The 21134-nt window shown below is 47.1% G+C and overlaps 1 protein-coding gene across 4 annotated transcripts in view; it reads left to right on the top strand.

Moving 5' to 3' along the window:
* The window catches only part of DLGAP1 (DLG associated protein 1), a 774858-nt gene that overhangs the window by 641068 nt on the left and 112656 nt on the right, over positions 1 to 21134 (top strand). For all 4 annotated transcript variants that reach the window (XM_089678097.1, XM_089678117.1, XM_089678128.1 and 1 more), the window contains one exon: positions 16780 to 17144. In XM_089678097.1, the coding sequence (XP_089534223.1) occupies positions 16780 to 17144 (365 nt within the window). The remainder of the gene's footprint in view (positions 1 to 16779; positions 17145 to 21134) is intronic.

The following is a 21134-nucleotide window of genomic DNA, read 5'->3' on the forward strand; positions in this document are numbered from 1 at the left end:
AAACTTTACTTAGGGCCACAGAATTGTTACTCGCACAGACACAGAATTGTTACTCGCACAGACACAGAATTGTTACTGAAGGCCACAGAACTGTTACTTAGGGCCACAGAATTGTTACTCGCACAGACACAGAATTGTTACTCGCACAGACACAGAACTGTTACTGAGGGCCACAGAACTGTTACTTAGGGCCACAGAATTGTTACTCGCACAGACACAGAATTGTTACTCAGGGCCACAGAACTGTTACTTAGGGACAAAGAAACGCTAGTTAGGGCCACAGAATTCATACTCAGGGACAGACAGAATTGTTACGGAGTGCCAGAGAATTGTTACTCAGGGCCACAGAAACTTTACTTAGGGCCACAGAATTTTTACTCAGGGACAGACAGAATTGTTACTGAGTGCCAGAGAATTGTTACTCAGGGACAGACAGAATTGTTACGGAGTGCCAGAGAATTGTTACTCAGGGCCACAGAAACTTTACTTAGGGCCACAGAATTTTTACTCAGGGACAGACAGAATTGTTACTGAGTGCCAGAGAATTGTTACTCAGGGACAGACAGAATTGTTACTGAGTGCCAGAGAATTGTTACTTAGGGCCACAGAAACTTTACTTAGGGCCACAGAATTGTTACTCGCACAGACACAGAATTGTTACTCGCACAGACACAGAACTGTTACTGAGGGCCACAGAAACTTTACTTAGGGCCACAGAATTGTTACTCGCACAGACACAGAATTGTTACTCGCACAGACACAGAACTGTTACTGAGGGCCACAGAACTGTTACTTAGGGCCACAGAATTGTTACTCGCACAGACACAGAATTGTTACTCAGGGCCACAGAACTGTTACTTAGGGACAAAGAAACGCTAGTTAGGGCCACAGAATTCATACTCAGGGACAGACAGAATTGTTACGGAGTGCCAGAGAATTGTTACTCAGGGCCACAGAAACTTTACTTAGGGCCACAGAATTTTTACTCAGGGACAGACAGAATTGTTACTGAGTGCCAGAGAATTGTTACTCAGGGACAGACAGAATTGTTACGGAGTGCCAGAGAATTGTTACTTAGGGCCACAGAAACTTTAATTAGGGCCAGAGAATTGTTACTCAGGGACAGACAGAATTGTTACTGAGTGCCAGAGAATTGTTACTCAGGGACAGACAGAATTGTTACTGAGTGCCAGAGAATTGTTACTCAGGGACAGACAGAATTGTTACTGAGTGCCAGAGAATTGTTACTCAGGGACAGACAGAATTGTTACTGAGTGCCAGAGAATTGTTACTCAGGGCCACAGAAACTTTACTTAGGGCCACAGAATTTTTACTCAGGGACAGACAGAATTGTTACTGAGTGCCAGAGAATTGTTACTCAGGGACAGACAGAATTGTTACTGAGTGCCAGAGAATTGTTACTCAGGGCCCCAGAAACTTTACTTAGGGCCACAGAATTTTTACTCAGGGACAGACAGAATTGTTACTGAGTGCCAGAGAATTGTTACTCAGGAACAGACAGAATTGTTACTGAGTGCCAGAGAATTGTTACTTAGGGCCACAGAAACTTTACTTAGGGCCACAGAATTGTTACTCGCACAGACACAGAATTGTTACTCGCACAGACACAGAATTGTTACTGAAGGCCACAGAACTGTTACTTAGGGCCACAGAATTGTTACTCGCACAGACACAGAATTGTTACTCGCACAGACACAGAACTGTTACTGAGGGCCACAGAACTGTTACTTAGGGCCACAGAATTGTTACTCGCACAGACACAGAATTGTTACTCAGGGCCACAGAACTGTTACTTAGGGACAAAGAAACGCTAGTTAGGGCCACAGAATTCATACTCAGGGACAGACAGAATTGTTACGGAGTGCCAGAGAATTGTTACTCAGGGCCACAGAAACTTTACTTAGGGCCACAGAATTTTTACTCAGGGACAGACAGAATTGTTACTGAGTGCCAGAGAATTGTTACTCAGGGACAGACAGAATTGTTACGGAGTGCCAGAGAATTGTTACTCAGGGCCACAGAAACTTTACTTAGGGCCACAGAATTTTTACTCAGGGACAGACAGAATTGTTACTGAGTGCCAGAGAATTGTTACTCAGGGACAGACAGAATTGTTACTGAGTGCCAGAGAATTGTTACTTAGGGCCACAGAAACTTTACTTAGGGCCACAGAATTGTTACTCGCACAGACACAGAATTGTTACTCGCACAGACACAGAACTGTTACTGAGGGCCACAGAAACTTTACTTAGGGCCACAGAATTGTTACTCGCACAGACACAGAATTGTTACTCGCACAGACACAGAACTGTTACTGAGGGCCACAGAACTGTTACTTAGGGCCACAGAATTGTTACTCGCACAGACACAGAATTGTTACTCAGGGCCACAGAACTGTTACTTAGGGACAAAGAAACGCTAGTTAGGGCCACAGAATTCATACTCAGGGACAGACAGAATTGTTACGGAGTGCCAGAGAATTGTTACTCAGGGCCACAGAAACTTTACTTAGGGCCACAGAATTTTTACTCAGGGACAGACAGAATTGTTACTGAGTGCCAGAGAATTGTTACTCAGGGACAGACAGAATTGTTACGGAGTGCCAGAGAATTGTTACTTAGGGCCACAGAAACTTTAATTAGGGCCAGAGAATTGTTACTCAGGGACAGACAGAATTGTTACTGAGTGCCAGAGAATTGTTACTCAGGGACAGACAGAATTGTTACTGAGTGCCAGAGAATTGTTACTCAGGGACAGACAGAATTGTTACTGAGTGCCAGAGAATTGTTACTCAGGGACAGACAGAATTGTTACTGAGTGCCAGAGAATTGTTACTCAGGGCCACAGAAACTTTACTTAGGGCCACAGAATTTTTACTCAGGGACAGACAGAATTGTTACGGAGTGCCAGAGAATTGTTACTCAGGGCCACAGAAACTTTAATTAGGGCCACAGAATTTTTACTCAGGGACAGACAGAATTGTTACTGAGTGCCAGAGAATTGTTACTCAGGGACAGACAGAATTGTTACTGAGTGCCAGAGAATTGTTACTCAGGGCCACAGAAACTTTACTTAGGGCCACAGAATTTTTACTCAGGGACAGACAGAATTGTTACTGAGTGCCAGAGAATTGTTACTCAGGGACAGACAGAATTGTTACTGAGTGCCAGAGAATTGTTACTCAGGGACAGACAGAATTGTTACGGAGTGCCAGAGAATTTTTACTCAGGGCCACAGAAACTTTACTTAGGGCCACAGAATTTTTACTCAGGGACAGACAGAATTGTTACTGAGTGCCAGAGAATTGTTACTCAGGGCCACAGAAACTTTACTTAGGGCCACAGAATTTTTACTCAGGGACAGACAGAATTGTTACTGAGTGCCAGAGAATTGTTACTCAGGGACAGACAGAATTGTTACTGAGTGCCAGAGAATTGTTACTCAGGGACAGACAGAATTGTTACGGAGTGCCAGAGAATTGTTACTCAGGGCCACAGAAACTTTAATTAGGGCCACAGAATTTTTACTCAGGGACAGACAGAATTGTTACTGAGTGCCAGAGAATTGTTACTCAGGGACAGACAGAATTGTTACTGAGTGCCAGAGAATTGTTACTCAGGGCCACAGAAACTTTACTTAGGGCCACAGAATTTTTACTCAGGGACAGACAGAATTGTTACTGAGTGCCAGAGAATTGTTACTCAGGGACAGACAGAATTGTTACTGAGTGCCAGAGAATTGTTACTCAGGGACAGACAGAATTGTTACGGAGTGCCAGAGAATTGTTACTCAGGGCCACAGAAACTTTACTTAGGGCCACAGAATTTTTACTCAGGGACAGACAGAATTGTTACTGAGTGCCAGAGAATTGTTACTCAGGGCCACAGAAACTTTACTTAGGGCCACAGAATTTTTACTCAGGGACAGACAGAATTGTTACTGAGTGCCAGAGAATTGTTACTCAGGGACAGACAGAATTGTTACTGAGTGCCAGAGAATTGTTACTCAGGGCCACAGAAACTTTACTTAGGGCCACAGAATTTTTACTCAGGGACAGACAGAATTGTTACTGAGTGCCAGAGAATTGTTACTCAGGGACAGACAGAATTGTTACTGAGTGCCAGAGAATTGTTACTCAGGGACAGACAGAATTGTTACGGAGTACCAGAGAATTGTTACTCAGGGCCACAGAAACTTTACTTAGGGCCACAGAATTTTTACTCAGGGACAGACAGAATTGTTACTGAGTGCCAGAGAATTGTTACTCAGGGCCACAGAAACTTTACTTAGGGCCACAGAATTTTTACTCAGGGACAGACAGAATTGTTACTGAGTGCCAGAGAATTGTTACTCAGGGACAGACAGAATTGTTACTGAGTGCTAGAGAATTGTTACTCAGGGCCACAGAAACTTTACTTAGGGCCACAGAATTTTTACTCAGGGACAGACAGAATTGTTACTGAGTGCCAGAGAATTGTTACTCAGGGACACATAATCGTTGAATTAAAGAGTATGTCAGACAACATGCAGAGGAGTGGCAGAGGAGGCAATTTTTTAGGAGCGAGCAGACGTGGCAGCAGAGGAAGGGGTCGAGGCAGCACTATTCGCAGCCAGAGGCCAGTGCTCCCGGTGTCATCCAGCGGTCGTGTCTCCACCGACAACCCTGCCGTCATTGATTGGTTGGCTCGGTCGTCTTCCTCTTCCCAGGTCACCTCTGACACCTACAGCCAACGGTCGGTGGGTACGTCAGACACAACCGTTAGTTGGCATGGCCCGGGAGCAAGCCCACTGAAATCACATGTCCTCTACCTGCCCCTGTCCTTTGCTGTTCCCTTACCAAGCGAAGTATCGCATGCTGTGGGCTCAGCCCCACTGTACAGTGAGGAAGAGCTAACAGAGGGCGGTCAGGAACGGGGGGAGACATCGGCCTTTTCAGCAGCCAGGCGAAGAAGTACTGGCGAGGAGAGTGGCTCTGTAGCCGGTCTAGAGACAGGTCTGTCTCCTGACCCAGACGCAGCCGAGGGGGCTAGTAGTGAGGCGGAGACCGTACCTGATGATGAGGAGGTTGATCGCACTTGGCTGCCTCGTCGTCATCAGGCAATTTCTTCCGCATCATCAGGAGAAGAGGGTGCCAGCTTGGCAGCGAGCGAAACAGTCGGTGGGTTGCCCAGGAGGCAGCAGGGTCGCATCAGTGTCAGTGGAGCCAAACGGCCACGGAGTAGAGCACCAGCTCCACTGCAGCCTACCACCACGGCCAGTAGTGGTGCCGGTGCGCACGGAGGAAGTAGCAGTCAGCCAGTGAGGAGTAGCGGGGGCAAAGTTTCCTACTCGGTGGTGTGGCAATTTTTCGTCAAGCCGCCCGAGGAAGTAAATGTAGCCGTATGTCGACTATGTGGCCAGAAATGCAAGCGTGGCCAGGGGGCCCATGTTGGGACTACAGCGTTGCGTCAGCATATGCAGCGTCACCATTCGTTGGCCTGGGAAAACTGTGATAAAGATACGGCGGTTCTGCCTGCCCCAGCCCCCGCTCCATCACCCGCTTCGTTACTTGCTCCGTCACCCGACGTCGTCAATCACCCTCTATCAGCCAGTCAAGGCTCCAACACCTCTGCTGAGGGGAGTTGTCGCTCGTTGGCATCTTCCGCTCGTTCAGATGCTCCTTCTCCTGCTACTCCTCTTCTCGGATTCCGTCAACAGTCTTTCTTGGAATCCGTTTCCAAGAGACAACAGTTTGCGAGCACGCACCCGACGGTGCAAAAGCTGAACGTCCTCCTGTCCAAGTTGCTGGTGCTGCAGTCCCTCCCTTTCCAACTGGTGGACTCAGCACCTTTCCGAGAAATGATGGCTTGTGCCGCGCCGCGGTGGAGAGTGCCAAGCCGTCATTTCTTTGCCCAAAAGGCAGTGCCAGCCCTGCATTCACATGTAGAAGAGATGGTGGGCCAGTCTTTGAGCATGTCGGTCTCTGCCAAAGTGCACGGCAGCGCCGACGTGTGGAGCTGTAACTACGGTCAGGGACAGTACATGTCATTTACGGCCCACTGGGTGAACGTGGTGCCGGCACAGCCGCACCAGCAACTTGGACAGGTCACGACGCTTTTGCCTCCACGTTTGCACGTCCTTGGTCCAGCAAACATGTCCGCCTCTACCACCTCTTTTTCCGCCGTGTCCTCAGCCGCCACCCCCGTGCCAAGTCCCATTACCCGACCGGCATATCAAATGTGCAGGGCGCAACGGTGTCACGCTGTGCTGCACCTGGTATGCCTTGGCGAACGTAGTCACACAGGGGAGGAACTGCTGAGTGTAATGAACAGAGAAATCGACAGATGGCTGTCTCCGCGCAAACTTAAAATCGGAACCATGTTGACCGACAACGGAAAGAACATGGTGTCTGCTCTGCGTCAAGGAAGGTTGTGCCATGCGCCATGCATGGCTCACGTGTTCAATCTGGTTGTCAAGCGGTTCCTAAAATCCACCATCCCACTGCAAGACATCCTTAAAATGTCACGTAAACTGTGCATGCATTTCAGCCATTCCTACACCGCAAAGAACACCCTCATTGAGCTGCAGCGGCAGAACGGAATTCCACAGCATCGCCTGATCTGCGACGTTGCAACAAGGTGGAATTCAACCCTACACATGTTAGACCGCCTTTTACGAGCAGCGAAAGGCCATCACCGATTTCCTTATGTTACAAGCGGATAAAGGTACTCCCCTGTGTAACTTAGATGTCAGCCATTGGCAGCTCATGCGTGACACCTGCCGCTTGCTCAGGCCCTTTGAGGAGGCCACGCTATTCGTGAGTCGGCAGGACTATGGGATGAACGACGTCATTCCTCTGTTGCACGTCCTGGAACAAATGCTGTTAACAATGGCTGGTCAGGGTGCGGTAGACGTGGCGCACAGATCTCAACGCCACATGACCCCTGTGGGGGCAGGACAGGAAGAAGAGGAGGAGGTAGAGGAGGACATTTGTGCTCAGGAATTATTGAGTGAAATGGGTGGTTTTTCCACTCCGCGGACAGGAGTGGAGGAGCAGGAGCATCTGGTAGAGGAGGAGGAGGAGGAGGAGACAGAGGACCCAGACGCACCGTGGCAGTATGCTGTGGAGATGGAGGCAGGGAGTCCCTCGCATTCCTTGGCACAAATGGCCCATAGCATGCTCGGTTGCTTGCGTAGCGACAGCCGAATAATAACCATCAGACAGAGGGATGACTTTTGGCTGTCCACCTTGTTGGACCCTCGCTACTGGTCCAGAATGGTGGCCTTTTTCACACCTGCTGAGAGGGAGGCCAAAATTACGTACTATAAAAACCACCTATGTAGTCAGTTGGTCTCTGCCTTTGTGCGCCAACGTCCATCCTCAGACACTGTGGGCCCTGTGCGCTCGCGTTCCGCTGCCATGGCAGCAGGGGAGGGGTGGGGTGGTAGGAGCAGTGGCAGCTCCACCAGCAGCGGCTGCCTCAGTCTGCAGTCGATGATGAGTAGCTTTCTTCACCAGCGCAGTGAGGAAACTACTAACCAGCCGCAGCAGCAGCAGCAGCATCAGGTGGACCTGGAGCAGGAGCTCAAACAACAGGCTTGGGCCTACTTGGACAGCACCCTGCCAACCGAGGTAGACAATCCCCTTGACTACTGGGCAACGAAACTTGACCTTTGGCCCCAACTAGCTGAATTTGCCCTTGAAAGGCTGTCATGCCCGGCCAGTAGCGTGGCATCGGAGCGCGTGTTTAGTGCGGCAGGAGGTATTGTAACTCCGCGGAGGACACGACTGTCCACCCAAAGTGTGGAGAGACTCACGTTTGTGAAAATGAATCAGGCGTGGATTAGTCTGGATTTCAAACCACCAGTTCCTGACACAACTGACTAAATCCGCCATGAATCATGCCTCAAACATGTGCCACTTTCAGGTCTCCTCACACACTGCTGGTGTGTTGAATTTTTTGACATAGGGTGCTGGCAGATTACGGGCCTCCTATAGCTGCTGCCAGGCCCCTAATCTGCCATAGGCCCCTATATACCGCCTCCTCATGCTGCTGCCAAGTCCAGAGTCTCTCATGGGTCCCTGTACGGCCTCCCATTGCTGCTGTCTCCATCGCCACACTCTGCCATGTGCCACATTCAGGTCTCTTCACACTGCTTGTGTTTTCAATTTTTTGACATAGGGTGCTGGCAGATTACGGGCCTCCCATAGCTGCTGCCAGGCCCCTAATCTGCCATGGGCCCCTATATACCGCCTCCTCATGCTGCTGCCAAGTCCAGAGTCTCTCATGGGTCCCTGTACGGCCTCCCATTGCTGCTGTCTCCATCGCCACACTCTGCCATGTGCCACTTTCAGGTCTCCTCACACACTGCTGTTGTGTTGAATTTTTTGACATAGGGTGCTGGCAGATTACGGGCCTCCCATAGCTGCTGCCAGGCCCCTAATCTGCCATGGGCCCCTATATACCGCCTCCTCATGCTGCTGCCAAGTCCAGAGTCTCTCATGGGTCCCTGTACGGCCTCCCATTGCTGCTGTCTCCATCGCCACACTCTGCCATGTGCCACATTCAGGTCTCTTCACACTGCTTGTGTTTTCAATTTTTTGACATAGGGTGCTGGCAGATTACGGGCCTCCCATAGCTGCTGCCAGGCCCCTAATCTGCCATGGGCCCCTATATACCACCTCCTCATGCTGCTGCCAAGTCCAGAGTCTCTCATGGGTCCCTGTACGGCCTCCCATTGCTGCTGTCTCCATCGCCACACTCTGCCATGTGCCACTTTCAGGTCTCCTTACACACTGCTGTTGTGTTGAATTTTTTGACATAGGGTGCTGGCAGATTACGGGCCTCCCATAGCTGCTGCCAGGCCCCTAATCTGCCATGGGCCCCTATATACCACCTCCTCATGCTGCTGCCAAGTCCAGAGTCTCTCATGGGTCCCTGTACGGCCTCCCATTGCTGCTGTCTCCATCGCCACACTCTGCCATGTGCCACATTCAGGTCTCTTCACACTGCTTGTGTTTTCAATTTTTTGACATAGGGTACTGGCAGATTACGGGCCTCCCATAGCTGCTGCCAGGCCCCTAATCTGCCATGGGCCCCTATATACCGCCTCCTCATGCTGCTGCCAAGTCCAGAGTCTCTCATGGGTCCCTGTACGGCCTCCCATTGCTGCTGTCTCCATCGCCACACTCTGCCATGTGCCACATTCAGGTCTCTTCACACTGCTTGTATTTTCAATTTTTTGACATAGGGTGCTGGCAGATTACGGGCTTCCCATAGCTGCTGCCAGGCCCCTAATCTGCCATGGGCCCCTATATACCGCCTCCTCATGCTGCTGCCAAGTCCAGAGTCTCTCATGGGTCCCTGTACGGCCTCCCATTGCTGCTGTCTCCATCGCCACACTCTGCCATGTGCCACTTTCAGGTCTCCTCACACACTGCTGTTGTGTTGAATTTTTTGACATAGGGTGCTGGCAGATTACGGGCCTCCCATAGCTGCTGCCAGGCCCCTAATCTGCCATGGGCCCCTATATACCGCCTCCTCATGCTGCTGCCAAGTCCAGAGTCTCTCATGGGTCCCTGTACGGCCTCCCATTGCTGCTGTCTCCATCGCCACACTCTGCCATGTGCCACATTCAGGTCTCTTCACACTGCTTGTGTTTTCAATTTTTTGACATAGGGTGCTGGCAGATTACGGGCCTCCCATAGCTGCTGCCAGGCCCCTAATCTGCCATGGGCCCCTATATACCACCTCCTCATGCTGCTGCCAAGTCCAGAGTCTCTCATGGGTCCCTGTACGGCCTCCCATTGCTGCTGTCTCCATCGCCACACTCTGCCATGTGCCACATTCAGGTCTCTTCACACTGCTTGTGTTTTCAATTTTTTGACATAGGGTGCTGGCAGATTACGGGCCTCCCATAGCTGCTGCCAGGCCCCTAATCTGCCATGGGCCCCTATATACCACCTCCTCATGCTGCTGCCAAGTCCAGAGTCTCTCATGGGTCCCTGTACGGCCTCCCATTGCTGCTGTCTCCATCGCCACACTCTGCCATGTGCCACATTCAGGTCTCTTCACACTGCTTGTGTTTTCAATTTTTTGACATAGGGTGCTGGCAGATTACGGGCCTCCCATAGCTGCTGCCAGGCCCCTAATCTGCCATGGGCCCCTATATACCGCCTCCTCATGCTGCTGCCAAGTCCAGAGTCTCTCATGGGTCCCTGTACGGCCTCCCATTGCTGCTGTCTCCATCGCCACACTCTGCCATGTGCCACATTCAGGTCTCTTCACACTGCTTGTGTTTTCAATTTTTTGACATAGGGTGCTGGCAGATTACGGGCCTCCCATAGCTGCTGCCAGGCCCCTAATCTGCCATGGGCCCCTATATACCACCTCCTCATGCTGCTGCCAAGTCCAGAGTCTCTCATGGGTCCCTGTACGGCCTCCCATTGCTGCTGTCTCCATCGCCACACTCTGCCATGTGCCACATTCAGGTCTCTTCACACTGCTTGTGTTTTCAATTTTTTGACATAGGGTGCTGGCAGATTACGGGCCTCCCATAGCTGCTGCCAGGCCCCTAATCTGCCATGGGCCCCTATATACCGCCTCCTCATGCTGCTGCCAAGTCCAGAGTCTCTCATGGGTCCCTGTACGGCCTCCCATTGCTGCTGTCTCCATCGCCACACTCTGCCATGTGCCACATTCAGGTCTCTTCACACTGCTTGTGTTTTCAATTTTTTGACATAGGGTGCTGGCAGATTACGGGCCTCCCATAGCTGCTGCCAGGCCCCTAATCTGCCATGGGCCCCTATATACCACCTCCTCATGCTGCTGCCAAGTCCAGAGTCTCTCATGGGTCCCTGTACGGCCTCCCATTGCTGCTGTCTCCATCGCCACACTCTGCCATGTGCCACTTTCAGGTCTCCTCACACACTGCTGTTGTGTTGAATTTTTTGACATAGGGTGCTGGCAGATTACGGGCCTCCCATAGCTGCTGCCAGGCCCCTAATCTGCCATGGGCCCCTATATACCACCTCCTCATGCTGCTGCCAAGTCCAGAGTCTCTCATGGGTCCCTGTACGGCCTCCCATTGCTGCTGTCTCCATCGCCACACTCTGCCATGTGCCACATTCAGGTCTCTTCACACTGCTTGTGTTTTCAATTTTTTGACATAGGGTGCTGGCAGATTACGGGCCTCCCATAGCTGCTGCCAGGCCCCTAATCTGCCATGGGCCCCTATATACCGCCTCCTCATGCTGCTGCCAAGTCCAGAGTCTCTCATGGGTCCCTGTACGGCCTCCCATTGCTGCTGTCTCCATCGCCACACTCTGCCATGTGCCACATTCAGGTCTCTTCACACTGCTTGTGTTTTCAATTTTTTGACATAGGGTGCTGGCAGATTACGGGCCTCCCATAGCTGCTGCCAGGCCCCTAATCTGCCATGGGCCCCTATATACCACCTCCTCATGCTGCTGCCAAGTCCAGAGTCTCTCATGGGTCCCTGTACGGCCTCCCATTGCTGCTGTCTCCATCGCCACACTCTGCCATGTGCCACATTCAGGTCTCTTCACACTGCTTGTGTTTTCAATTTTTTGACATAGGGTGCTGGCAGATTACGGGCCTCCCATAGCTGCTGCCAGGCCCCTAATCTGCCATGGGCCCCTATATACCGCCTCCTCATGCTGCTGCCAAGTCCAGAGTCTCTCATGGGTCCCTGTACGGCCTCCCATTGCTGCTGTCTCCATCGCCACACTCTGCCATGTGCCACATTCAGGTCTCTTCACACTGCTTGTGTTTTCAATTTTTTGACATAGGGTGCTGGCAGATTACGGGCCTCCCATAGCTGCTGCCAGGCCCCTAATCTGCCATGGGCCCCTATATACCACCTCCTCATGCTGCTGCCAAGTCCAGAGTCTCTCATGGGTCCCTGTACGGCCTCCCATTGCTGCTGTCTCCATCGCCACACTCTGCCATGTGCCACTTTCAGGTCTCCTCACACACTGCTGTTGTGTTGAATTTTTTGACATAGGGTGCTGGCAGATTACGGGCCTCCCATAGCTGCTGCCAGGCCCCTAATCTGCCATGGGCCCCTATATACCGCCTCCTCATGCTGCTGCCAAGTCCAGAGTCTCTCACGGGTCCCTGTACGGCCTCCCATTGCTGCTGTCTCCATCGCCACACTCTGCCATGTGCCACATTCAGGTCTCTTCACACTGCTTGTATTTTCAATTTTTTGACATAGGGTGCTGGCAGATTACGGGCTTCCCATAGCTGCTGCCAGGCCCCTAATCTGCCATGGGCCCCTATATACCGCCTCCTCATGCTGCTGCCAAGTCCAGAGTCTCTCATGGGTCCCTGTACGGCCTCCCATTGCTGCTGTCTCCATCGCCACACTCTGCCATGTGCCACTTTCAGGTCTCCTCACACACTGCTGTTGTGTTGAATTTTTTGACATAGGGTGCTGGCAGATTACGGGCCTCCCATAGCTGCTGCCAGGCCCCTAATCTGCCATGGGCCCCTATATACCGCCTCCTCATGCTGCTGCCAAGTCCAGAGTCTCTCATGGGTCCCTGTACGGCCTCCCATTGCTGCTGTTTCCATCGCCACACTCTGCCATGTGCCACATTCAGGTCTCTTCACACTGCTGGTGTGTTGAATTTTTTGACATAGGGTGCTGGCAGATTACGGGCCTCCCATAGCTGCTGCCAGGCCCCTAATCTGCCATGGGCCCCTATATACCGCCTCCTCATGCTGCTGCCAAGTCCAGAGTCTCTCATGGGTCCCTGTACGGCCTCCCATTGCTGCTGTCTCCATCGCCACACTCTGCCATGTGCCACTTTCAGGTCTCCTCACACACTGCTGTTGTGTTGAATTTTTTGACATAGGGTGCTGGCAGATTACGGGCCTCCCATAGCTACTGCCAGGCCCCTAATCTGCCATGGGCCCCTATATACCGCCTCCTCATGCTGCTGCCAAGTCCAGAGTCTCTCATGGGTCCCTGTACGGCCTCCCATTGCTGCTGTTTCCATCGCCACACTCTGCCATGTGCCACATTCAGGTCTCTTCACACTGCTGGTGTGTTGAATTTTTTGACATAGGGTGCTGGCAGATTACGGGCCTCCCATAGCTGCTGCCAGGCCCCTAATCTGCCATGGGCCCCTATATACCGCCTCCTCATGCTGCTGCCAAGTCCAGAGTTTCTCATGGGTCCCTGTACGGCCTCCCATTGCTGCTGCCAGGAGGCAGCAGGGTCGCAGCAGTGTCAGTGGAGGCAAACGGCCACGGAGTAGAGCACCAGCTCCACTGCAGCCTACCACCACGGCCAGTAGTGGTGCCGGTGTGCACGGAGGAAGTAGCAGTCAGCCAGTGAGGAGTAGAGGAGGCAAAGTTTCCTACTCTGCGGTGTGGCAATTTTTCGTCAAGCCGCCCGAGGAAGTAAACGTAGCCGTATGTCGACTATGTGGCCAGAAAGTCAAGCGTGGCCAGGGGGCCCATGTTGGGACTACAGCGTTGCGTCAGCATATGCAGCGTCGCCATTCGGTGGCCTGGGAAAACCGTGATAAAGATACGGCGGTTCTGCCTGCCCCAGCCCAGGGTTCCATTTTGTCATAGGGTGCTGGCAGATTACAGGCCTCCCATAGGTGCTGCCAGGCCCCAAATCTGCCATGGACCCCCGTACCGCCTGGTCACGCTGCTGCTGGGCCCACAGTGTGACCTGGGTCCCTGTACCGCCTCCCATTGCTCCCACTCTGCCATGTGCCACTTTCAGGTCTCCTCACACTCCTGCTGGTTTCCATTTTGTCATAGGTTGCTGTATGGCCTCCTATTGCTGCTGCCTCCACCGCCACACTGTGGCTCCAAACACTGGTTTTGGCCCCGTGACTGGCCAAATGAGTGAAGTGTGCGGTGATTCTAAGATCGACGGCACTCATCTGCATGTCATACTGAGTGACAGTATTATTTCTCTTCCCCAGCAGACTCCAAGGGCATTTAAATTAAAGGTACAGTGTTCTGCACTAATATTAAGTCTCTCTGAAGCCTAGAAACACCCTTTTTTAAGTTAAATTCACAGCGAATTTATTCGACTCGAATCGAATATTGTCCACGAATTCGCCGAATCAGTCGAATCGAATTTTTCATTTCTTCGCTCATCTCTAATGACTAGCATGCAAAAAAAAAAAACAGACGATCATTCGTCCGGTATTCTCATCGTGTGTACTCTCTGACCTTCAGTGGAAACCAATGGCGATTCTGTAATCCAACGCCTATCACTATTGCAGTCTCATATGTTCATTTAGACCTTTATTTTACCAATTAAAGATGTAAAAAAGGAAACAAATGTGGCATATTACCAGTGTAGCAGGTTTTATAAAATGTACTCATCTCTGCTTGTGACATGAATCCAGGTACTGAAAGACTCAATCTAAACATTCTGAATAACTTATTGAATGTTGCAGTGTTCTTTTTAGGTGATAGCTTCCCTTTTGTAGGACACAGGGAGTATATTATCCAATATCACAGTGTGAGTGTATTTTTATATTTGAATGCCCTGTGTTATTTCTGTGTGTACAACCTACAAGACACTTGGCATGCAGAGTCTTGTGAACATAGTTCTTTTTTGTTCTCCGTATGAGCCATTTAGATGTTTATTTGAATTTGGCTTCCACTTTGCCGGAATACTGGAAATATGACCAGAGTTGTTGATTTAATTGATGGCTCTTCTGGCAGTAGGTTTTAACACAATGGTAAAATGTGAGCAAACATACTTCCATTCAGCATTTTTCTTTTAATGGAGATGTTCAAATTTAAGAACCATGAAAGATGTGTTGTCCCTTTTATGATTCTAGTCATTTGTAACTGGAATTGACAGCAACAGCATGTATGTTTCTGATAGAAAAAAAGTGTGTCTATGCATTTAGGGGCTTTTTGTTTTATATGCATACTGTAGTTCAATTTCTTGAGTTGCTCTCCTTTCTATAAGAATGACTGTACATGGAACATTATATTGTGGCTACTGCAGGGGCGGCCTGACCATTCGAGCACCCGGGCACTGCCTGAGGGCCCGGGGTCAGTAGGGGGCCCCATGAGATGCCCCTGGTACCTTTTTCACAGGCTTTTTTGGGTGTGGGCAAGGACACAGGGGCCCCATGATCCCCTATTGCCTGGGGGCCCCATGAGTTGTCAGTCCGCCCCTGGGCTACAATGTCATAAAGGCCTATAACAAGCAGGCAAACAAAGAAGTAAAAATTCAATTTACTTTATTTAAATATAGCAAAGAATAGTTAGACAAAGTTTTAACTTTGCTAAAAAAAATTATCCTTACATTAGATTTAACTTATCGCCTGTAATCAGATGAAAATACAACTCATACTGACACTGGAGCACTACTGTCTGCGAAGAGAAAAGGCAGAGCTAGAGTGAGTGACTTTCTGTCTCCACATATATATTGGAACAAATAGTCCTTTCTAAACTAGTTCTGAGTCAAATCATAAACTGCCTCTAACACAGAAAAGAGGTCCTTGGAACTTTTTTAAGTTTTAGATTGGGTATGAAAGGGTAAAGCCCCTGCCAGGTTTTTTTTTTTTTAATCTCTGTACCGCTGGGGACATTTCCCTTTATTTCCTGTCTCAGAGGCACGACAAGAAGTTAGTGGAAATCTACCAAAGTGAGGAAAATGCAATTCTTAGACAGTTCTCCCTGGAACAAGTGACCATTTACATCTTGTTCAGGGGACAACTTTAACATTTTGCACTTCCCCTCACTTTCTTTCTCAGTTACAATGGTCACCAATACAAACCAAGGGAATAGAAGGGTGAATCTCGTCAAAGCCACACTTGATCTTGCTGCTACAGCTCAATGGAGGGTATCCATATGTTAAAAGTAATGAGAAGAAAAGAGAAAAGTACACACATCATGTAAAAAATATAGCACTTATTGTACAAAACAAGGATGGCAACTCAAATTTGACCAGCCTGCAACAATGCACAACAGGCCAGCATAGGACAGTACAATATAAGCCAACATGCCATGGCCAGTGGTGGGACTGAAGTAAGTTCTGGCAGTTGCCACTCCTGTAGAAAGATCTGCTCCATGGATGACACATCTGGCAGTATTCTCAGTCTCCTGATTGCACCTAGATGGACAGGGAGTGCAGACTGTGTGCAACTGTGAGTCCAAAACAGTACAGGCAATGCATTTCCAGGGTGTCTCCCTCTTTCTCAAGCCTTGAAAGGATTGAGAAAGAGGGAGATATACCCTTAAAATGCATAGTGTTGTGGAATGTTGTGTTGTGATACTTTATCTGGGGAGCAGTGCACTGTTGTACAATAGATACAGATGGTCATTTTGTGTTTAACCAACATTTTCCTACAGCACAATTTAAAGGTTATACGCTAGTTAGGATCAATCCAGGGTGCAGCATATCAACTGGCAGATAGTGAATATTTGCAGATGGCTCTTGGTCAACAATGTTGTTGGAAACTGAGTTAGAATTTTATGCCATACATATTATAAAATTTTTCCAAATACACAGTTGATAGACTGTTATACGTATCTGCATTGTTTTTTCAAATGTGAGTCAGCACAATAAAACCTAAACATGTCCCAAGTTCACCTTTGTCCTACAAACTCTTTCTCCATTACTAGTATCTGTGCTACATCCACATGTCTCTTCATTACAGGAACACCAGGCAATCTGTTGATATTTTTTGTACAACAAAAATCTAATTCAAAACAGAATCAATAGGTGTTTATTAAATATTTTTGTTTTTTCTCTTTTCAGTATCTTCATGCATCACAACATATAAAAAGACACCTCCTCCGGTACCACCCAGGACAACAACAAAACCTTTCATCTCCATCACAGCTCAAAGTAGTACAGAATCTGCCCAAGATGCCTATATGGATGGACATGGACAAAGGGGGGACATGATTAGTCAGTCAGGGCTCAGTAATTCCACTGAGAGCCTGGACAGTATGAAAGCACTTACTGCTGCTATTGAAGCTGCCAATGCTCAGATCCATGGCCCGGCCAGCCAACACATGGACAACACCATGACCGTAAACTCTACATCAACTGTTTCCACCATCGCTGCAGACGACAGAAAAAAGAATCAGTTCAGGAAAAACCTATCCATTGGAATACAGGTAAACAAAACTTGTTACTAAATAACACATTATTAGTTCAGTTAATTGTAGAGTGTTAGAGGGAGAAACTCACTGTCTTATCTTTGGGACTTCAGCAGCAAAATCTCCAAGCTGAGTGTTCCCAGCCAACTTTGGGCCACCCAACGTCTTCTGTTGCATTCTATATAATATAAAACAAATGAAACTAGCAGAGGGACTGGGATCCTCTTATCTTGGACACTGTGCAGACCTGAAAACCAAAGCAAAAATAACTTGTCACCAGATTCTTAAAGTGCACCTGTACCCAGGCTATGGACAGCAGACTAGATTTATATTATAAACAAGCAGTAAAAGATCTTTAAAACAAGCCATTATTGGCCTCTCTAGCCAATGTGAAGTCATTCATTCTCAAAGATCCTCAAAGATTACAACAAAGATACCAAACTAAGGTTTCAGCTTGGAAACACCTGCTTTTTGTTTACATTAGAGGATTAGCTGCTTGCCAATGTCTGTTCTAAGAGAAAAAAGATATCACTGCCTGTGTTGTGAACTTTGAGAAAGATTGTAATTGCTCCACAGTGCTTATAGATGCAAAGATGAATAAAGGCTCATTGTAAGGTGTTTTTACAGTTTTTTTTAAATATAGTAATATAATAACACTCACTGCCACATCTGAATTGTACATAAAGCAACTAAAGAATGAATGCCAAACTTTACTGTCATGACAAGGAGTACTCAAGTCATGTCATAAAATATATATTTTATGACAAATGCTTAAAAAAAATTATGTAATATAAAATCCATATACGTAACAAAACAATTGTGTTTTTGCTGTGCATTATTAAAGCCAACTGCATGGTATCGAAACATATACAGTAATACACTTAAGAGGTTAATTTACCTAATGTTGAAATCCAATCATTCCTCACGGGTCAATGCGTTTCTCATTTAAGCTTCTTCAGGACTCATGAAGATTACTGCAGTGGTAACTATACAAAAAAGCACAATATGCAATTATGCATGTTAGTCTTTTTGAAGCATATGTAATAAAATGTATATTTTATGACATAACTTGTGTACTCCTTATCATGCCAATAACATTTTTCATATGCTCTTTAGCTGCTTTTTTAGAATATATAAACACTTTAATGTGCATGATCCAGGCACAGTTTCACCTTAAACAATATAAAACTGCTGGATATTTGAAATGTCCTGAAACAGTGGAAAAGAGACAATTTCTTTTTAAGTCATATTTCCCTCAAACTTCTTTTGCTGATTCAAAGGAGCAGATATTTCCAAGAAAAAAAACACACCTACACACATTTTTTTGTGAAAGTTTTAATAATTGTGTTGCTTTTCATGATGAACTCATAGATGAATGGCTAGATGTTTTGTAACAAAAGCGATAAAGTTCACATATATTTCTGGAGCAAGCTTTCTGAATTGTTAATACTTGTTTATGCATTTGATATGTGACTGAAAACTTTTAATTGGACAATTGATCAGTCAATTCACATATAAAAATATATTTCTATGGGATAAACAATGTATTTATTGAACGTATGTTTTATGGTAAAGGGTTTGTTTAAACAAGCCTTTCAAATATCCATGTTGCAGATTTGTAAGATGCTTAAAGGCTAAGTTCACCTTTTCAAGCATAAATTTACATTTCATAACAAATAACATGTCATAATGTCTTTTCTGGCCAAGCCATGTGCTTTTCTCTTGCTTACTTAGTCCATGGCAGCCTTTAATCTGCACCTTCTCTTTTCAACATTTCAAAAGATGCATTTGGAGCCCTGGTTGTAGAATTATGCGACCATTCAGGAAATATCATATCCCATCATGCACTGCCTTACCTTTCTGAACCATGACTTAAGCACTGCAGCACTGAGCTGAATTAAGCTAGTGAAGAAGTGGTCAGGAGCAATTTCCTGGAGGAGGAGGGCAGGAGAAGGGTGTGTTTTACTGAGGTCAACTGATGAAGAACTTCCTCACTCTACTAATGGCTCTGGCGTCCTGCATGACGGATACTAGGAAGACATTGAGGAGTTTTCTATAGAAGAAAGCATAGGCTGAGCTGAGGTCTTCTCCAGAGGAACATTAATGGTATATTGGTACCTATGGAAGCCTGTGCTTTAGAAAAAAAAGATGAACCTAGCCTTTAAAGCAACTCTATCATTGATTTGATAAATAAAAAAAGAAGGCAACGTGCAAAAAAAAAGTACTTGTTCCTTGATTCTTAACTGTATTGCAGAACAAAGCCACTCTCAGTATCATCAATGTCAGACACACACCTGGTTCCAGATTATATGCTGTGGTTCTACCCAATGGGACATACGTAACTCCTGAGGTAGTAGCCAGTGGGTAAAACCACACTGCACAGTAGGGGGACCAGGTCTCCAACAAATTCAGAAGTATGTTGCATGTTGAAAATTCTATCCTTCCTATCTTCATGACTTTTGCTGAACAAGTTGCTTTACTGCTGCCAGAAATTGCCCCACTATAAACCAGTCCGAAGATGTGGTGGCAGCATTAGATTCATTTTTTAAGGTTTTTTTTTCTTTTATTTTCACTCCTGCCAGTAACAGTCTGCTCCTACAGTGACCATGCTCACTCACTACACTGTGTCTATAGAGGAGCAGCGGTTTCACTTTTCCTGATTTGCACCAGAAACACCTCGCCCTTCCCTTGTCTATATAATCTAAGGAGGAGGGATAGTGAAGTTCACAGAAAATAGCTGAAAAGCTGATAATGTTTGATATTTCAGTTTAGTGCACAAGAAGTTACAAGGAAATAGAATTTCTATCTGGATCAACATGTATTTTTCGGTACCTGCAATATGTTATGTTTTTGTTTTGGGGTTTGGGTATATGTTGATTGTATATCCAGTGCTTGGAAAAGAATTGTTTGGAAGTACACTTATCCTTTAAGAATCCATAAGTGAATGAGCCTGTATAGCCATAAAAACTGGTTTATAATGCCACGTTTAATATCTACATGACAATGCCACTGCTTATAACTTGTACCTTACTTTTTTAATGCATTGTTCTAGGTTTTTAAGCTTACAATAATATTTTACCATGCCTATTGTGATAAATTTCCTGTTTAATAGTTTGTATTGAGGTTGTGGCAGTCAGTCTATTTTCAGTGGCAGCTGTTGATTCTCTTAACTTGTTTTACTGGGACATCTATTATTAGAAAAAAGAAAAACATTAAGCTTAATGAGAAAGCTGTACGGATAGCATTTGCTATGGCTAATAGTTACATTAGTATCCAAATACTAGAGCTATCTTGAGATAGATACATAGATAGATAGATAGATAGATAGATAGATAGATAGATAGGTCTGCAGCTATCTATTTAGGGCTTTTATGTCTGCTCTGTAAGAATGCAACATCTCCTTCCAACACTGAAGTCATATTCTACGTGAAACCAGCTACACGCGTCACAATCTGATTGTTATGCTAAATGGTACATAATCAAAATGTCTTGGATAATTGATTTTAAAAAATACACCGAAAAGGAGTGCAGCCAGCTTTACATTCTGCTCAGATCTGAACATTCTCATGACTGAGCTTTCCTTTGCACAAAGCACTACAATGTGAAAAAAAATGCACATATGCATAATGCTTCACATTGCTCTTCACAGTGAGAATGGGGGCTTAGTGCGAGTAAACTGATCTAATGGAACCATGCATTTCAGTAAAAAAAAAACCCGAAAGGAGTTCCTGATCCATCCCTACTCAATGGAAAACTAGAAAAGTTTTGTCTGGGCTGGAACTACACTTTAAAAAAGACTGTACAATCAGATGGTAACATGTGGGCAGTGTAAACACTACAAACATATGGCATCTGCCCCAACCTATAACTGGCCTTTGCAGCAAGGAGCACATGGAAGGGCGACACATGTCAAACAACAACAAAGAAAAATTCCCAGCTCAGCTTACCAGAAAGCCTGCAGCAAATCTTCTAACAGTTTACGTTAAAAACAGAGGTTTAGTTTGCTCA

Source organism: Staurois parvus, unplaced genomic scaffold (genome assembly GCF_062004578.1).
Source record: "Staurois parvus isolate SC_StPar_1 unplaced genomic scaffold, SC_StPar_1.0 ptg000015l, whole genome shotgun sequence".
In the NCBI taxonomy this organism is placed as follows: domain Eukaryota; kingdom Metazoa; phylum Chordata; class Amphibia; order Anura; family Ranidae; genus Staurois; species Staurois parvus.